The sequence below is a fragment of the Sminthopsis crassicaudata genome, chromosome 5 (assembly GCF_048593235.1).
Source record: "Sminthopsis crassicaudata isolate SCR6 chromosome 5, ASM4859323v1, whole genome shotgun sequence".
NCBI classification, from domain to species: Eukaryota; Metazoa; Chordata; class Mammalia; order Dasyuromorphia; family Dasyuridae; genus Sminthopsis; species Sminthopsis crassicaudata.
The window spans coordinates 198,994,891-199,011,115 of NC_133621.1; the positions used below are offsets into that span (position 1 = coordinate 198,994,891).

The 16,225-nt window shown below is 37.0% G+C and overlaps 1 protein-coding gene across 5 annotated transcripts in view; it reads right to left on the minus strand.

Moving 5' to 3' along the window:
• BID (BH3 interacting domain death agonist) overlaps window positions 1-16,225 on the minus strand; it is a 44,380-nt gene that overhangs the window by 11,349 nt on the left and 16,806 nt on the right. For all 5 annotated transcript variants that reach the window (XM_074266832.1, XM_074266830.1, XM_074266833.1 and 2 more), the window contains 3 exons: window positions 8,491-8,572; window positions 2,704-2,899; window positions 44-174 (listed from right to left, as the gene is read on the minus strand). In XM_074266832.1, the coding sequence (XP_074122933.1) occupies window positions 44-174; window positions 2,704-2,899; window positions 8,491-8,499 (336 nt within the window). In that variant the 5' untranslated portion in view covers window positions 8,500-8,572. The remainder of the gene's footprint in view (window positions 1-43; window positions 175-2,703; window positions 2,900-8,490; window positions 8,573-16,225) is intronic.

Sequence of the window (16,225 nt, forward strand, 5' to 3'; positions counted from 1 at the left end):
TAGAATGTTTTCACCGATGAGTATAAAGGTTTTATTTCCTTACCTCATCTGGCAGATTAATATTTCTGAGCTGCTGGATCAAGTTATCCACCAAGCTGGGCTGGATGCTAATCGTGTCCCCAATCTGGGCAAGGTGTGCTGCTATGCGCTGGATAACTTCTTGCCTTTCTGAATCTGATTTCACAAATAGCCAAATTAGAAAGTTAGCTTTATTTGCCTGTCAACCACAAAAAGCTTTCCTATTTGTAATAGGTCAGGCTGCCTATTTCAGCTCTTATTTATACAATATTTCTTGAACCAATTCACAAAGAATAAGGGGACGTTATTGAGGGGGAGGCTTAATATAAAATTAATTAATACTATAGGTGACCAAAAGAAGAGTACCAAGTCTAGTAAAATGACATGAATGTGAGGAAGGTTCAAGAGAAGAAATTAACTGATGATGCGAACCTCACTTTGAATTTAGCAAAATCAGATGGTTAACATCTTCATGTGGGGATAATAGATGAGCTCCTAGCATTCTAAATAGAGAGCAAAACCAGCTACTGAGGAAGGAGAATCTGCTAAGGAGAACAATGCTGTTTTCCTATTCTTAAGCAGTGGGTAAAGTCCAATGCCCAAGCCCCTTCTGAATAGAAAAGCTACAATTGTCTGGTCCTTGGATACCTTAAGGACAATTATCCCTCTTTGTCAGCAAACCAGGTAGAAGAGAGTTCTTGATTATGTCCTAGCTCTTTCCAATAGGAAGTGCCAACAGACTTCAACAACAATACTATATGAAGATGTATTCTGATGGAAGTGGATATCTTCACCATAGAGAAGAGCTAATCCAATTCCAATTGATCAATGATGGACAGAATCAGCTACATCCAGAAAAGGAACACTGGGAAATGAGTGTAAACTGTGAGCATTGTTTTGTTTTTCTTCCCAGATTATTTTTACCTTCTGAATACAATTCTTCTTTGCAACAACAACAACAACAAAATTCAGAACAGCAGGGAGTGCAAGGGATAATGTAAAAAATTACCTCTACATATGTACTGTCAAAAATGTTATAATTATAAAATTAATAAAAAAAAAGAGAGAGATGAGATCTCTTGATATACACAAGAAAGAAATGCAGACTCACTCTGAATTACAATGAAATTAGGGACCAGCGGTTTTAGGGCTCCTGTGATTATACAGAGTCAGGTGAGGGAAGGACCATTCATCTAATGCAGAGATACTCAGCTGACACAGCTCATAATTCTAATGCACTTTGCTCACTATGAAACAGTTAGTGGAGGAATTTTTATTTTTTCTTTATTTACTTTTACTTATTTTTACTTACTTTTTTATTTTATTTATTTTTTTACTCCTCTTTTTAAACTTTATTTTATTTTACTCATTTTTTTTACCTCAAAATGCACAGAATTTAATTGACTTAACTCATTTGTTCATTCTCATGTCTAGCAAGTAAAAGGGTCTTTACCAGAACACAGTCAGTCTGCTATCCTTGTCTCTATACTATAATGACACAAAACCCAGGGACCAAGGCAGCTCTTAGCACCAGATGAGGCATCCTGAGATTGTTCTGGAGGATCATTCACTGATGGCTCAATCAGTGCTAATGACTAGATTTCCTCCCTGCCCATAATATGTTCAAGCTGTTGGGTGCTATGCAATGTCAAATAGATTATCTATCAAAGGTAATAAATAATCCATTCCTGAGAACATTCTGAGGAGGGGTGAATATAAGCTAGACTCCACAATATCTAAAAGTCCAGAGACAAAAATTGGGAATATAACATTTGAAATGAAAAAAAAAAATTGTAATTGACAAGAAACCTCATTTCTCTTTTCTCCAACAATCTAACTTTTTTTAGTATCCAATTTCTGGTCATAGAGACACATTCATTGTTAAGTGACTTGCCAGGGTCACATGGTTATTAAGTGTCTCAGGCTGATTTTGAGGTCCAGTAATTCTGATTCCAGGGCCGGTTGCTCTATCCATTGTACCACCTAACTACCCTTTTGATTTTTTTTTTTTTTAAGGTTTTTCTTTTTTCATTTTGAAAGTAGAGAAAATTTGGGAACTACTGAACAAGGAGTTGAGACCCACTTCTCACTACCTTTTCTTATTGTTCAGTCATTTTTCAGTTAATTCTGACTCTTTGTGACCCCATTTGGTTTTTGTTTTTTTGGCAAGAAGACTAGAATAATTTGCTATTTCCTTCTTCAGCTCATTCCGCAGCTAAAAAAACTGAGGCAAATGGGCTTAAATGACCTGCCCAGGGTCACACAGCTACTAAGTATTTGAGGTTGGATTTGAACTCAGGACTTCCTGACTCCTGGGCAGATGCTCCATCCACTGCCATTTAGTTGCCTCTCTCACTAACTATAATTATGTAATTAATCAATCCAAAAGTATTTGGTAAGTACCTATTACATGATGCCATGCACTGTGATAGACATATAAATAAATACAAAGCATGCAACAAATTGTACCCTCAAACAGCTTATGTTTGTTAACCTTCCTCAGAGTCTTTCCTCATCTGCAAAATAGGAATAAAACCTGTTGACTTTTTCAATCAAAGTTTTTGTGGGATCAAAGGAGAAAGCATATGTGAAAATGTGAAGCAGTGATTTTGCATGACATACCCCCAGGAAGTCTGCGCTATTCTCTGACTAGCCTGGAAAAAGGGGTCAGGACAAGAAGCCTACCTAAGATCTCCTCTCTGGACATATCAAAATAGCACCGATTGCCATCTGTTTGCAGCTCATATTCCTGCTCCAAACAGTCGCTCTTGGAGACAAACACGGCCAGCTCACTGTCCAGCTCCTTCAGCTCCTTTTGGAAAGTGTTGTTACTGGAACATTGTAGGAAGTTGTACAGCAGCAAGCTGGTCTGTCCGTGATCCTTGGAGCAACACAGAAACCAATTAGCAAATGGTCTGGCACTGGAACATCCTGTAGGTACTAGGTTAACACCTAATTGCAGAGGAAAAAATGCCACATGATTAGCCTTCAAAAGTATTTGCTCACTTGACCAAAAGGTCTCAAATGTTCTCTCAATATAAGTTTTAAACAAAAGTGCACTAAGAATTTTGGGACAAACAGATGTGAGTCTGTTCAGCTTGCTCAATACATACCCTGAAATGACTGGGTGACAGAAAGGTTTTTTTAGGTCTCTGTTTGTACAACCTCTCAACAGGAATATCTATTACATTATCTTTACCTAAGTAAATCTTGTGGACTTATCTCCTTAACTCCCAGCACTTCCTCATATCCTGGAAAGTAAAAATATCAATATACTTTCCACCTCCTTCTAATTAATATCTAGTTCTGTTGATGGAACCAACATTCTTGGGATCAGAAAAGTTTTTAATTTCAGAGTTATCTTTGATCTTTTTGTCCCTCAGTCTGAATAGCCAATTAGCTGCCAAGTCCACAATCTCAGATATGTTCCTTTTTTCATATTCATTCTTCAACTACCTTAATTCAGGCCTTCATTTCCTTTTGCATAAATTAGTGGTCTCCAAATTTTTTGACCATGTTCCCCATCAATAAAAAATTATTGAACATGCATCCATGATACATTTGCTTATCTATAAATTAAATGAATGTGTACATTCATAATTTTGGACATTATAAAACATAAAAATGAAAATTTTTAAAAAAGGATTATATAAAGGTGAAATAATACTTGATCCTAGGAGCAATAGGGACCTGTAGGAGTTTTTTGAGGAAGGAAATGGTGAAACTTTTATTTCCAGAAAATCACTTTGGCAGCTGAATAGAAAGTGGATCGGAGTGGGGAGAAACAAGTTATGTAGGTTAATAAGGATAATAATTTAATTTACCTTTAATTTAATTAGAGTAGTTTTAGGCAAGAAGAGAAGGGGACATCATGTATGAGAAATGTTAAAGATAAAAGGATAATATGCTGAATGAGGATGACAGTATCTCTTAACAGTAATAGGAGAGTGGAAAAGAGGGGATATTTTAGGGGAAAAGATGAGTTCTGATTTAGTCACAATGAGTTTAAGATGCTTGTGACATCCAGTTTTAGATATCCAAAATACAGTTGGTTATAAAGGACTGGAACTTAGGAGAGAAACTAGGTCTATTTAAACAAATCTGGGAATCATTTGTACAGAAATAATCAAACTAATGGGAGCTGATGAGATTACCAAATGAGATAATTCAGAAAGAAGAGCAGAGGGTCCGGATGGAGCCACAGGGAACATGAACAGATGGAAACACAAACATAGGGAAACATGGTATGGATGAAGCAAAGGAATTAAGTGCTGAGACAGGAGAATCAAAAGAGCAATATCACCACACGCAGAGAATAGAGAATTTAGAAGATGATCACTAGTTTCAATTGCTATAGAAAAGTCAAGAAAAATGAAGATTAAGAAAAGGGCATTGGATTTGCTAATTAAGAGATTATTGGAAATTTTGAAGAAAATCATTTCAATTGATTAAGGCATCAAGGTAAGGAAGATGTTGAATACCTATGAAACTGGAAGAATGATGGTGTCCATGGGAACAAGGGAGTTCAGAGAAACATTAATGTTTTTTTTTTTCCTGTAACTTTATTTTTTTATTTTTTTAAATTAAAACTTTTCATTTTTCAAAACAGTGGACAATTCTTCAACATTAGCCCTTGCAAAAACCTGTGTTCCAATTCCCCCCTGTTCCCTTATGCCTTTCCCTAAATGGCAAGTAGTCCAATATATGTTAAATATGATAGAAATATAAAACATTAGTTTTTTCGTAAAGATAATAAAAAGTGTGTTGGAGGGTAAACCTTATTTCCTGGCCACTGTCGCAGAGCATAAAGCCTATTTGCTGTGGTTATCTAGGGGATAAGATGTGAGATTATTGAAAGGGAAAAGTAAGGATAGTAGAAATTTGTCTGTTTAGCTTTTAATTTAACCTGAACCAGGTTAAATGGGGGGAGGAGAGTTTGGGGGAGTGGTGAAAGGAATAATATTAAGTGGGCAACAAGCCTAATTTGGGTAGGGAATTAGGGAGTTAGGGAGGAGTATGACCTCTCTTCTCACCAGATTAATCACCTATTCCTTTGGGTCGAGTCTCTACTATAAAGTGACCTAAACTATTGTAATGGCCCTCTTGAATGATCTTCCTGTCTCCATTTTGTTCACTCATCTTTCCATCATTTCTACTGCTGCTTGAGTAACAATTCTCTAATATTACTTTTCTACTCAAAATCCTGTGGTTCCCCATTTACTGCTATCAATCAATAAACTAGTGAGTATTTATTAAGTGCTTACTATGTTCCAGAAACTATGCTAAGTACTAGAGATATAAGAGCAAGAGAGGCACCATGCAAAAAAAAAAGGCAAAGAAATAAGCATCTTTAAATTAAGACAATTTTGAGATACCACTACACACCTGTCAGATTGGCTAGAATGATAGGGAAAGATAATGGGGAACATTGGAGGGGATGTCAGAAAACTGGGACACTGATGCATTGTTGGTGGAATTGTGAAAGAATCCAACCATTCTGGAGAGCAATTTGGAACTATGCTCAAAAAGTTATCAAACTGTGCATATCCTTTGAACCAGCAGTGTCACTAATGGGTTTATATCCCAAAGAGATATTAAAGGAGGGAAAGGGACCTGTATGTGCAAGAATACATAAGCATTTTCATATAGTGCCTACTATGTGCCAGTCACTGGGTAAAAATAATAATGACCACATTTTTTTCTCTTTTACTACTTTTTCTTTATAAAGAAGAAGCAAGGGTATAAAAAGAGAACAGAAGAGAATATGATGGAAGGAAATTATAACAGTATATTGTTATACAATTAACAATTATAATTGTGATTGTCACTAAATGCATTGATTGCATTTGCTCAAAAACTTCATAATTTTATGTAATCAAAAATATTCATGATGTCTTTTATGATTATCTTTATGGTTTGTTTGCTTAAGAACTCATTATTTAGCTCTTTTGAATTGCTCAAGTGTGCTTTCATTTCTATATTCCTACATCTCCTTTTTTAGGGGTGGAGGTAGTGGTGGGAATTTCAACAATCTTAGCTCTCTCTAGCTGGATAGGCTGGCTTTTGCTTTGTTTCGTATGTTACTGTTCTGGTCCACATACTGTGTCTGACACCGTCCTTGGCTTTTGAGTACTAATTTTGACTAATCATCAAGTGGGAGTTGGTCAGAGATCAACTCTTTAGCTAATGGAGTGACATCCATCAGAATACATCCTCATACAGTATTGTTGTTGAAGTATATAATGATCTCCTGGTCCTGCTCATTTCACTCAGCATCAGTTCACGTAAGTCTCTCCAGGCCTCTCTGTATTCCTCCTGTTGGTCATTTCTTACAGAACAATAATATTACATAACATTCATATACCACATTTTATTCAGACATTCTCCAGGAAATCCCCTTTGAGAGATCAGAGAAAATACTGGTCTGTCTCTACTCTATACTACCTCTTTGTAGGAACTATGCATCTCCTATCTTGGGCAATCATCTGGTGGGAGCTGGCTTTGTCCCCTTATTGTAGCTTTGAGAGGAGTTGGAGTCAAGTGAGGAGAGTTAGGAGGGCTCTGTCCCCTGCTACAACTCCATCAGGCCAGGGCTGAAATCTCAATAGCTTCAAGCCCCTTTTACTTTTCTAGCTTTTGGCTCCCCCTGCCCAGACTTGCAGGTTTCTGGTCCTGTTCTTGAGCAATCTCACTAGGAGAGGAAGCTGGCTGGCTAATATGTTTCTTTTTGATTTTTACTAATCCTTGCCTCATCTGACGCAACTTTTGTGCCATATTCTTTACATTTTAGTTGTTTATTACAGTGTCCCTTGAAGACAATGAGATACTTAAAAGGCATTTGTCTATATTATTAGATCTTTTTAAAAATTAACTTTTTTTTGGATGAAATGTTTATAATTATTTGTGCAATCTTCATCTTTTCCTTGGTATTTTCTCTCCCATATAATTGCTAATTTTTTTGCTTGTCTCAAACTTTACTTTTTCAGTGAAAAAAATTCTATTTTTTATACCTCCTACTTTCCTTTTCCCATGAAAAAAGAAAAATAAAATTCTTATATTAAATATGTATAGTCAGGCAATAGATTATAAAAACAATAAATATGCATTGTCACTGGACTGAAGAATATGAGGAGGGGGCTTAAGGTGTAAGAAAACTAGAAAGTGGTGGGCATAAGTTATGGAAGACTTTGAAGACCAAATAGAGGATTTAAAAATTCGACCCTGTATGTAACAGTAAGCTACTATAGTTTACTGAGGAGGGGGAAAACATGGCAAGGACTTTGTTTTAGGACAATAACTTCAGCAGCTGAGTGCAGAAAGCACTGGGGTGGGGAGAGACTTGTGGCAGAGAAAACTTACACTTACAGTGACAGTCCAGGTATATGGGGATGAGGGATGCACCAGAGTGGAGGAAGTGTTAAGAAGAAAAGGGGATAATGTTTAAGAGATGTAACATAAGTGAAATTGACACAGCTGAAATGGGCAGCCCTTGAAAACAGATTGGATGTGAGGGATAAGAGACACCGGGAGCTGCTGCTGATATATCAGCGGTGAGCCCAGGGGACTGGAAGGCAAGAGCAACAAGGAAGTTTGGAAGCGGGGAAAGGTCATGAGTTTAGTGTTAGACATTAGGAGTCAGTCTCAAGTAGGCAATACAGTGGATAAAGTGCCAGGAGTGAAGTCAGGAAGACCTGAGTCCAGATGTGGTCTCAGAGGTTGTTGGGAGGATCATATGAGACAATAATTGTAAAGCATTTAACACAGTGCCTAGTGCACAGTAAGCATTATATAAATGTTAACTATTATTATCCCTATTACAAGACATTCAGTTTGAGACACATAAAAAACAAATGGAGATATGAAACTGAGGTCAACGAGGAGGCTGGATAAAGAGATACGGGAATCATTAATTCAGGTCTTCCTGACTTCAAAGCTAATGTTCTATCCAGCTGCTGTGCTAAACTTCTCTGTGGTTGTTATTCACTCATGTCCTACTCTTTGGAGCATTCTTGGCAAAGACACTGGAGTGGTTTGCCATTTCCTTCTCCAGTTTATTTTACAAATGAGGAAACTGAGGCAAACAGTTAAGGGATTGCCTCGGTCACACAGCTAGAAAGTGTCAAGACTGAATTTCAACTCAGGTCGCCTTGACTTCAGGTCTGACTCTCTATCCACTGTAATGCCTCCTTGCTGCTCTACTTTACAGTAAGTGCAGCTCCTTTATTGTTACTTTCCTACCCCAACTTAGCTCTGTAAACATGGATCATGAATCTGCCACCTTTTTAAAAACCACCCCAAAATTTCTTGATATATTTGAGAAGTAAATTAAATTAAATCCAGCTTATTTTCTGAGTACCCCCAAACAAAGTGCTCTTTCTGCTGGCAAGATTATTTTTCCAAGGTCATGTTCCTTGACAGTGAAATATCCCTTGCAGGGTCTGGAGCTTTCATAAGCCAGTCCTTGGGTCTAACCTGATCCATTGCAGAGTCACTTCTGGAAAGTAGCACCTCAGTAGAATTTTCAGCGTGATCTCCCAAATGTCAGGACAGTAGCCTGGAAGAGAAAATGAACACACAGGAAGTAGGTGAGGGGTGCAGGAGAAAGATTTCATCCATTAGTAAAGGGATTTACTTACTGGCCCAATCAAAGGACGGAGGCTTATCTGAATAAACTGATATAATTTCCTTTTCCCTTCCTTCCCCTCTTTCTCTCTTTCATAAGCTACAGAAGTATAGTAATCAAATTGACACCCAATTTAATTGTTACTTTCTCCATATGATTTGTGGATATATTCTTGAATTTTTCTAGGTTATTTCTCTTGTCTTATTATTTATCAGTCAAATATCTATTACAATTATTTAAAAAAATCTACACCCTAAATAATTTAGATTGGGGGAGGGGAGAGCAATTTGGATTCCTATAGTCTTGAATTATATATATGAAGAAATGTAATTTTGTTTCTTTAAAATACCAATAGTAAATTAGATTGAACTAATACAAATGTTACTCAGGAGAACTTTTTCTTACTACTACATCTGTATTATGCAGCATTATATAAATATAACATTTTAAATAGTTTTAGTCCTTTATACGATATTCAATTCACTTTTGTATCTATTGCTATATTTGATTCTCACAAGAATTCTGTGAAGATAAATTGAAGATAAAATTTTGTGATTTCAATCTATTATGGTAATAACAATCATAATAATAGGTAGCGTTTACATAGCACCTACTATATGTCAGGTGCTATGTACTTTTCAAATATTTTGTCATTTGATTCTCATAACAACCTTGGGAGATAATTGCTATTGTTATCCCTATTTTGCAGATAAGGAAACTGAGACAGAGGTTAAGAGATTTGCTCAAAGTCATGTAGCTATTTGAAATCTGGCCTTTCTGATCTCAGGCCCAGCACTTTATGCACTGTGCTATCTGGCTACTTATTGCATTTCTCCTTATGCTTTATCCCTAAATATATTCTTCATTCATACCAGTCCTACCATGCTCAGCACTTTTTCATTCCATCATTCCTGGTCTGACTTCGTTTCATCCCTTCCCAACCTCAATTCCTTAGTGAAAATGTTCAACTACACAGTATCCTCTATTCCCAAGTTATTTTCCCCTTTGAACCATCATTGTTCATGCCCTGCCAGACCTCCACACCGGATTAGCCCCACCATCCAGCAATGAACTGATGGGGTTGTATTACAAATTATCTTACTTAACTTTAACTAGGGCCTCATTGCAATGGGGCAATTATTTTACTCCTCCCTAAGTGATTCCCTATTCTGGTCGCCCAGCCTTCTCTTTCATCCTCAAACATCTCGTACCCTCTCAACAGAAGATATCACTTTATCTATTACTGAGAAAATGGAGCTCCCTCAACATCAGCCACCACCTTTTTCTTTACTCCAGTCTCTGATAACAAGCTGGCATTTCTCCTCTGTCCATGTCAATAATTCAATATACTCTAATTGTCAATTATAAGCTCTTCTATTTAGCTTTTTTAAAGTCCTTCACAGGCTGGCCCCAAACAATTTTCCAACCCCTCTGGGGCTAACCCCTCAACTCAAAATTTCATTCATCGATTGGAACCAGTCATAGTCAGATTCAGTGTATTCTGTGGAGTCGTCACCCCTAAAACCAAAGTTCTTCAATACTTAGCAGTGTGTTTCCCTTTAATAGTTAGTCAATGGGTACAATTAACTTAGTTACACTGGTAGCAAAAAAAAAAAAAAAAAAAAAAAAAAAAAAAAAAAAAAAAAAAAAAAAGAACATGGAAAACATATGTGGCCAAAGCAACTTATGTTTCTAGTATTACAGGATCTGACATGTCTTTCCCTTCTCTTGCTGCTCCCTCCCTAAGTGAGGCATCCTGATGCATTCTCCTCTCCTTATCTGGCTTCCTGAGGGCCAGTGCTGACTCCATGAACATAGGGTACACTCTCTTTTCTAGCTAGGATCTGTGCTTGTTTAAATAGTTTCCTTCCCCAAATTGTTCTTCCTTTTCCATTAGAGAAATTTCATTATACTTCATAAACAGAAGGCAGAGTAAAGATTAGCATTTTATTTAACACTTTATTACTTCTGTTATTTGCTCCTAACTTTCCATGATTACAAAAACTAGATGGAGGGGGAAGGAACAGAAACTACATTATACATTGCTCCCTTTCCCATACCCTATTGTCTAGTCAAACTGAACTTCATGCTGCCCTTCAAAGTTAGTCATTTATCACACACACATAAATAATATGTATATATGCATATATAATATATGTATATGTATGCATATATGTATGACTGATGAATATATATAAATATTGTTTATTAAATTATATAAATATTGTTTTATTAAATTATATATATATGTAAAATATTGTTTTTCAGTCATATCCAACTCTTTATGACTCCCATTTTGGTTTTTCTTGACAAAGATCCTGGAATGGCTTGCCATTTCCTTCTCCAACTCATTTTGCAGATGAGGAACTGAGACAAAAAGGGTGAAGTGGTTTCCCTAGGATCACATAGCTAGTGTCTTGAGGCCAGATTTGAACTTGAAAGATGTTTTCCTGACTTCAACAGTCCTAGCACTCTAGCCACTGACCCACCTAATTGTTCTATCTATATATATGTAAGTCATTTATTTTATATATATATATGAAAATCCTTGCTTACAAGGGACTTATAATTTAGCTATATATAACTCCATGTTTGTCTCTGTACTAGTTATCTCCCAGACCTGGAATATATTTTCACTTTTTCCCTCCAGAACTCTGTTCAAGTGACATTTCTATGAAGCTTTTACTGATTTCCCCAGCTTCTAGTGCTCTCCCCTGCAAAATGACCTTATATTTATTTTGCACATGTGCACATGCATACACAGCCCCCTACACAGGTAGGTACATGTTATTTTTTCCAATAACATGTAAACTCCATGAGGGAAGGGACTTCATTTTTGTCCCTGTAAACCCAGCATTTAGCACAGTTCCTAGAATATAGAAGGTGCTTAATAAATGTTTGCTGAATGACTGATTTACTGACCCAGTGAAGGAGATGAGAAGGAACAATCAGTTAAGTAGGAGGAAAGCCAAGGAGAGAGTACTGCCATGAAAGTTGAGGGAGGAAGAGATCCCATCAGAGATTAAATAGAAAAGTTTCCATCTATACCAAAATATTCAGAGTAGCATTTTTTTTTTTTGGTTACCGTAGCAAAGAACAGAAAATAATAAAAATATCTATCAATGAGCAAATGGCCCAACAAACTATGGTACATGAGAATAAGGGAAGATTATTGAATGATAAGAAATGATTAATAATGAACTTAGTGTTCTTTATTATGAACTTAAATATAAAAATGAGTATTTTAATAAATAAAAACCAGAAAAGATTGTGAATTTTTTATGTACAATTTTTAAAGTATATGTTAAATTTAACACAGAAGTAATAAAATGTGCTGTTTTATCCTTCTGCTATTTTATGTATTTTTAGTGTTTCATTGATGCTCTTTTGTTTTTGCCTTATTATCACTATTCACCAAGTGATTCTTCTCCCACAACAGCAATCCTCCTAGGTAACAAGTCTAGTCAAGTAAAATAAATCTATGTATTAACCATATCTGTAAATATATATTCAGTCTATCATCTCTTTTGCCAAGAGGTAGTAGGAAGGATGTATTGGTGATTCTCCCTCCCCCAAGAATTTAATATTCCCCCCTCCTTCAGATAGCTTTATAAATTTTATTTCAGATATCATTAAGCCTATTGTTCAATGCCCTCAAACCTCTTATCACTTGCAACATGGACCTATTTAGTCTCATTTTGCAGCTCTTCCTAATTTTTTTGTTTTCTTTAGTGTGGTTTCTATTTCCTTATATAGTACATTGTGAATCATGATATGAGTCCACATGTGAAAGCTCTCCTTGTCATTGTTGGAGAAAATAGTTTGTTATAAGAATTTTAATTTTAACAGATCTTTTCTAATTTCTTATCTTTTTGTTCTTCCAGTTCCATGCTTAAATTCTGTCAAGATTACCTAGCTTAATAAGCAAGTATTCCATAAATGGGTTTTGTACCTCTATTGTTTTACCAGGTTCTACTGCTAATAATTTTTTATTAGCCTCCTCTATAAGATTTTTTTAAAAATAAGTTTATATTCTAAACCACTCTTGTACTGAAGTCTACTGAGCAAGAAGATAAGACAATTGTTGGTTGAAGCAGTTTTAGCCAATTGCTTTTTTTTTTTTTTTTTTAATGGCAACTGATTTACAGTAAACCTTCCTGAAGAAATGACAATAATTTGCAATAATGTATTATTTTTTGGGAATTGTGCTGAGCAATTTACAAATATTATCTCATTTGATTTGAAGAAATAGAACCACACAGGATTAATGGTCATTTTGTAGTTTTTTTCCCTTAAAGAATTTACCACTTAATAGCCAGCAAACTGATGGGTCTATGGATAAATGGGCCATCTTCCAGAAACTGGAAACAGTCTGGTGAAATTGTACTAGTAAAGGAACATAGCAAAAAATTCTAGATAAAGAACAAGTTTGAAAGAAGATTTTATTTGAATTGCAGAATACAAGGCTCATGGAAGAAGATCCAGCATTAGTCAATAAATAGTTCATTTAAAATGAAGGGTTAAACCAGACCAAGGAAGAAGCAAGCACCAGTAGGTGTTTAAGAGGCAGAAAAGAGAAATACTAAGGCAACCATAGTGGCACCAGACTGCACACAAGAGTACAACAGAAAGACTCAAATTCAAATGTCACTTCAGACCCAATCTCCTTATGATCTTGGGGCAAGTCACTTAACCTATTTGTTTGAGGTTCTTCAAATGTAAAAGAGAAACAGGGCTGCTGTGAAGATCAAATGATATAATAATAATTAACATTTATGTAGCATTTACAATTTGCCAGGCACTATGCTAAGAGTTTTACAATTATTATTATTATTTTTTATCCTCATAACAATCCTTGGAAGTAGGCGCTATTATTATCTCTATTTTATAGATGAGGAAACTGAAATAAATAGAGGTCAAGTGCCTTGCCCAGAGTTATATAGCTCTCTCGCTGGTTGGCTGTGTTTGTGACCTCACAGGCCCTTTATAAGCCCACTGCAGACAGCAGTCACTCTCTTTAGCCTGGCTCCCTACCCTGGGGTGGCTAAGCCAAGCTGATGGAGCTGTGAGAGGTAAGAAGTTTGGTAGTGAGCACGTGGATCTTCAGACCAGGTGTTCACTAGAGAGTTATCAAGTCAGGGCATTATGTGAGTAGATATAATAAAGGCTTTTAAGATTACATGTGGCTGTTCTTGAGTGTGTTATTGGTTATTAAACTATAAATTCAAGAAATCATGGCCAGAGACCTTTGAAGGCCTCAGAGGAGGCGAGCGAGGTAGAGTTGACACTGCAAAGGTCAGTGGTCAAAGGTACTCTGCTAGGAGGGCATGTTACAGTTATTTCTTTCCCATCACTCCTCTTTTTAACTTCCCTATTATTATCTTGAGCACCACCATCCTTCCAGGCAACCTTAGGAGACCGTCAGCGCCTCAGTCTCACTCACCTTAACATAACATCCAATCACTTGCCAAAGCCTTTGATCTCGACATCTTTTGAATACTCCCATAGCCACCCCTTCATTCAGGTCCACATCTCTTCTAGACACAATTTGGTTTCCCTGACTCAAGCCTCTATCTTCCCTAAACTCCATCCTCCACAAAGCCACCAAAGTTACCTTCCTGCATGGGAGATCTGATGATGTCACTCTACCCATTCAAATTCTGGGGACCCTCCATTGCCTCTAGGCTCAATACAAATACCTCTTTTTGCCATTAAATTCTCTTCATGATCTAGTCCCTTCCGACCTTTCACATGAGTGACCCCCAGACATTGTGATACAGCTCTATTGGCCCATTCCCTCTGCTGTCAGCTCCCTTCCCTGCCATGGCCACCTCTGTATATATTACCTCCTCTGTATATATTATGTATGTATGCAAATTGTCTCTCCCAATGGAATATAAACTCTTTGACAGCACAGGAATCCACATAGTACACTAGAAAGGGAATAGAATCTGGAATCAAAGAACCTGAGTTCTAATCCTGGCTCTTACTGCCTGTGATTTTGAAGAAATCCTTTTTCTTGGTGCCTCAGTTTCCTCATTTGTGAAATGAAGGTGCTATACACTTAATGTCTTTCCCAGCTTTAAATCTATGAATGTGTGAGGAAGTGTTTTACTTTTGTCTTTGTATGTCCTATTACCTGCTTATAAAGGTCGATTAATTGATTGATCAGTTTATGTGCATTGATCCCCCATGGTCTGTCCTTGTGTGCCTCTTCCTTCATGTACTTTGGTCACATGCTCCTTCTATGTGCTCTCCAGAGAAGTGTTTCTGTCCCCTGACCAGCCTCCACAGAGAGGAACAACTCTTCTAACTGTTAGCTAACTGCCCCTTGCCTCCTATAGGCAGGCAAGTCCAAGGGTCCCGAGAACAACGATATCCTCCAGACCATGAGACTACTTCCAGTCTGGGTCTTGTGGCCATCATCCTGTGGGAAAAGGGATCCCATCATTCCTATTATCATCCTGCCCTGAGATGTCAAACCAATGGCCACTGACAAGACAGGCTCAGTAGGGAGGAACACCTGTAAGGAACATGGCGGGGTAACTCATGTCTCCAGTCAGGCCCATGAGGTGCTTTCTCTTCCTATGGTGTCCTAACTCCTCAGTAGTCTACCAGAAAAATCACTCATTTATTCTTCTTGAGATTACTCTTTCTATCAGCTCAGCTTTCAATCCTGAATCCATAGAGGGTTCTTGTCTCTGCTCCCTTGGATCATTCATTTTAAAGATATGCCCTGCCGTGAATGTTTCTCAGTTTGGCAATGTAAACATTTCAAAGATCCTTAAGACTTATTGCCAGTTTTGACCCCAATCAATGACCAGCTACTTTTTTTTGGTCCCCTCTTTTTTTCCACTTATCAAAAGTCCATTCTTCTTGCAAAATCCAGCTTATGTGTCCCTCTCCTCAGTTAAGCAGTCACCAGTACTCTCTCACCTACCAGTTTCACTTTGCCTGGCAGAATGTTTTCACACTTCATAAAGGGTAACAGATTGTAGATGTATCTGTACTTCATTTATACATTAACTTTTGTTATCTATTTCAGTAATCCTACCAAATAGTGTTGGGGCCAGGAGAGCCAATTCTCTCACTATATCACAACACTGATATCCTCCATGAATTTGTAGATATAAAGAATTCCCTTGCATAGTCTTTTCAGATAATGATAATATGCTACTCTTAAGTAGCAAATTCTATATTGAAGATTTTTGTTATATAAGAACTGTTAGGATTACTAAGTGAGAACTGAGGTTGTCTGGACAGTGACAAGGTGAGAATTCGATAAGTGAGCCAAAAGGCAATCAGATTGCAAAAATGGATTACACTTGGGGAGAATACAGGCCTTTTAAACCAACAGGGCTGTATCCAGTGCAAACAATTCCAATGTAATTGCCAGGTGATGAGAAGAGATTTAGAAAGTGGTAAATAGAAGGAAATTAGATAGGTTAACTGCCTGGGAGAGAGGGTTTGCTTGTATTTCTTCAGCAGGAGAAGGAATCAGATGGGTGCCAACGAGTCATATTCGCCTTGTCCACCAGAGAGAGACAGAAAAAGAGAAAGACCTCAAAATAAAGGAGAAGATCT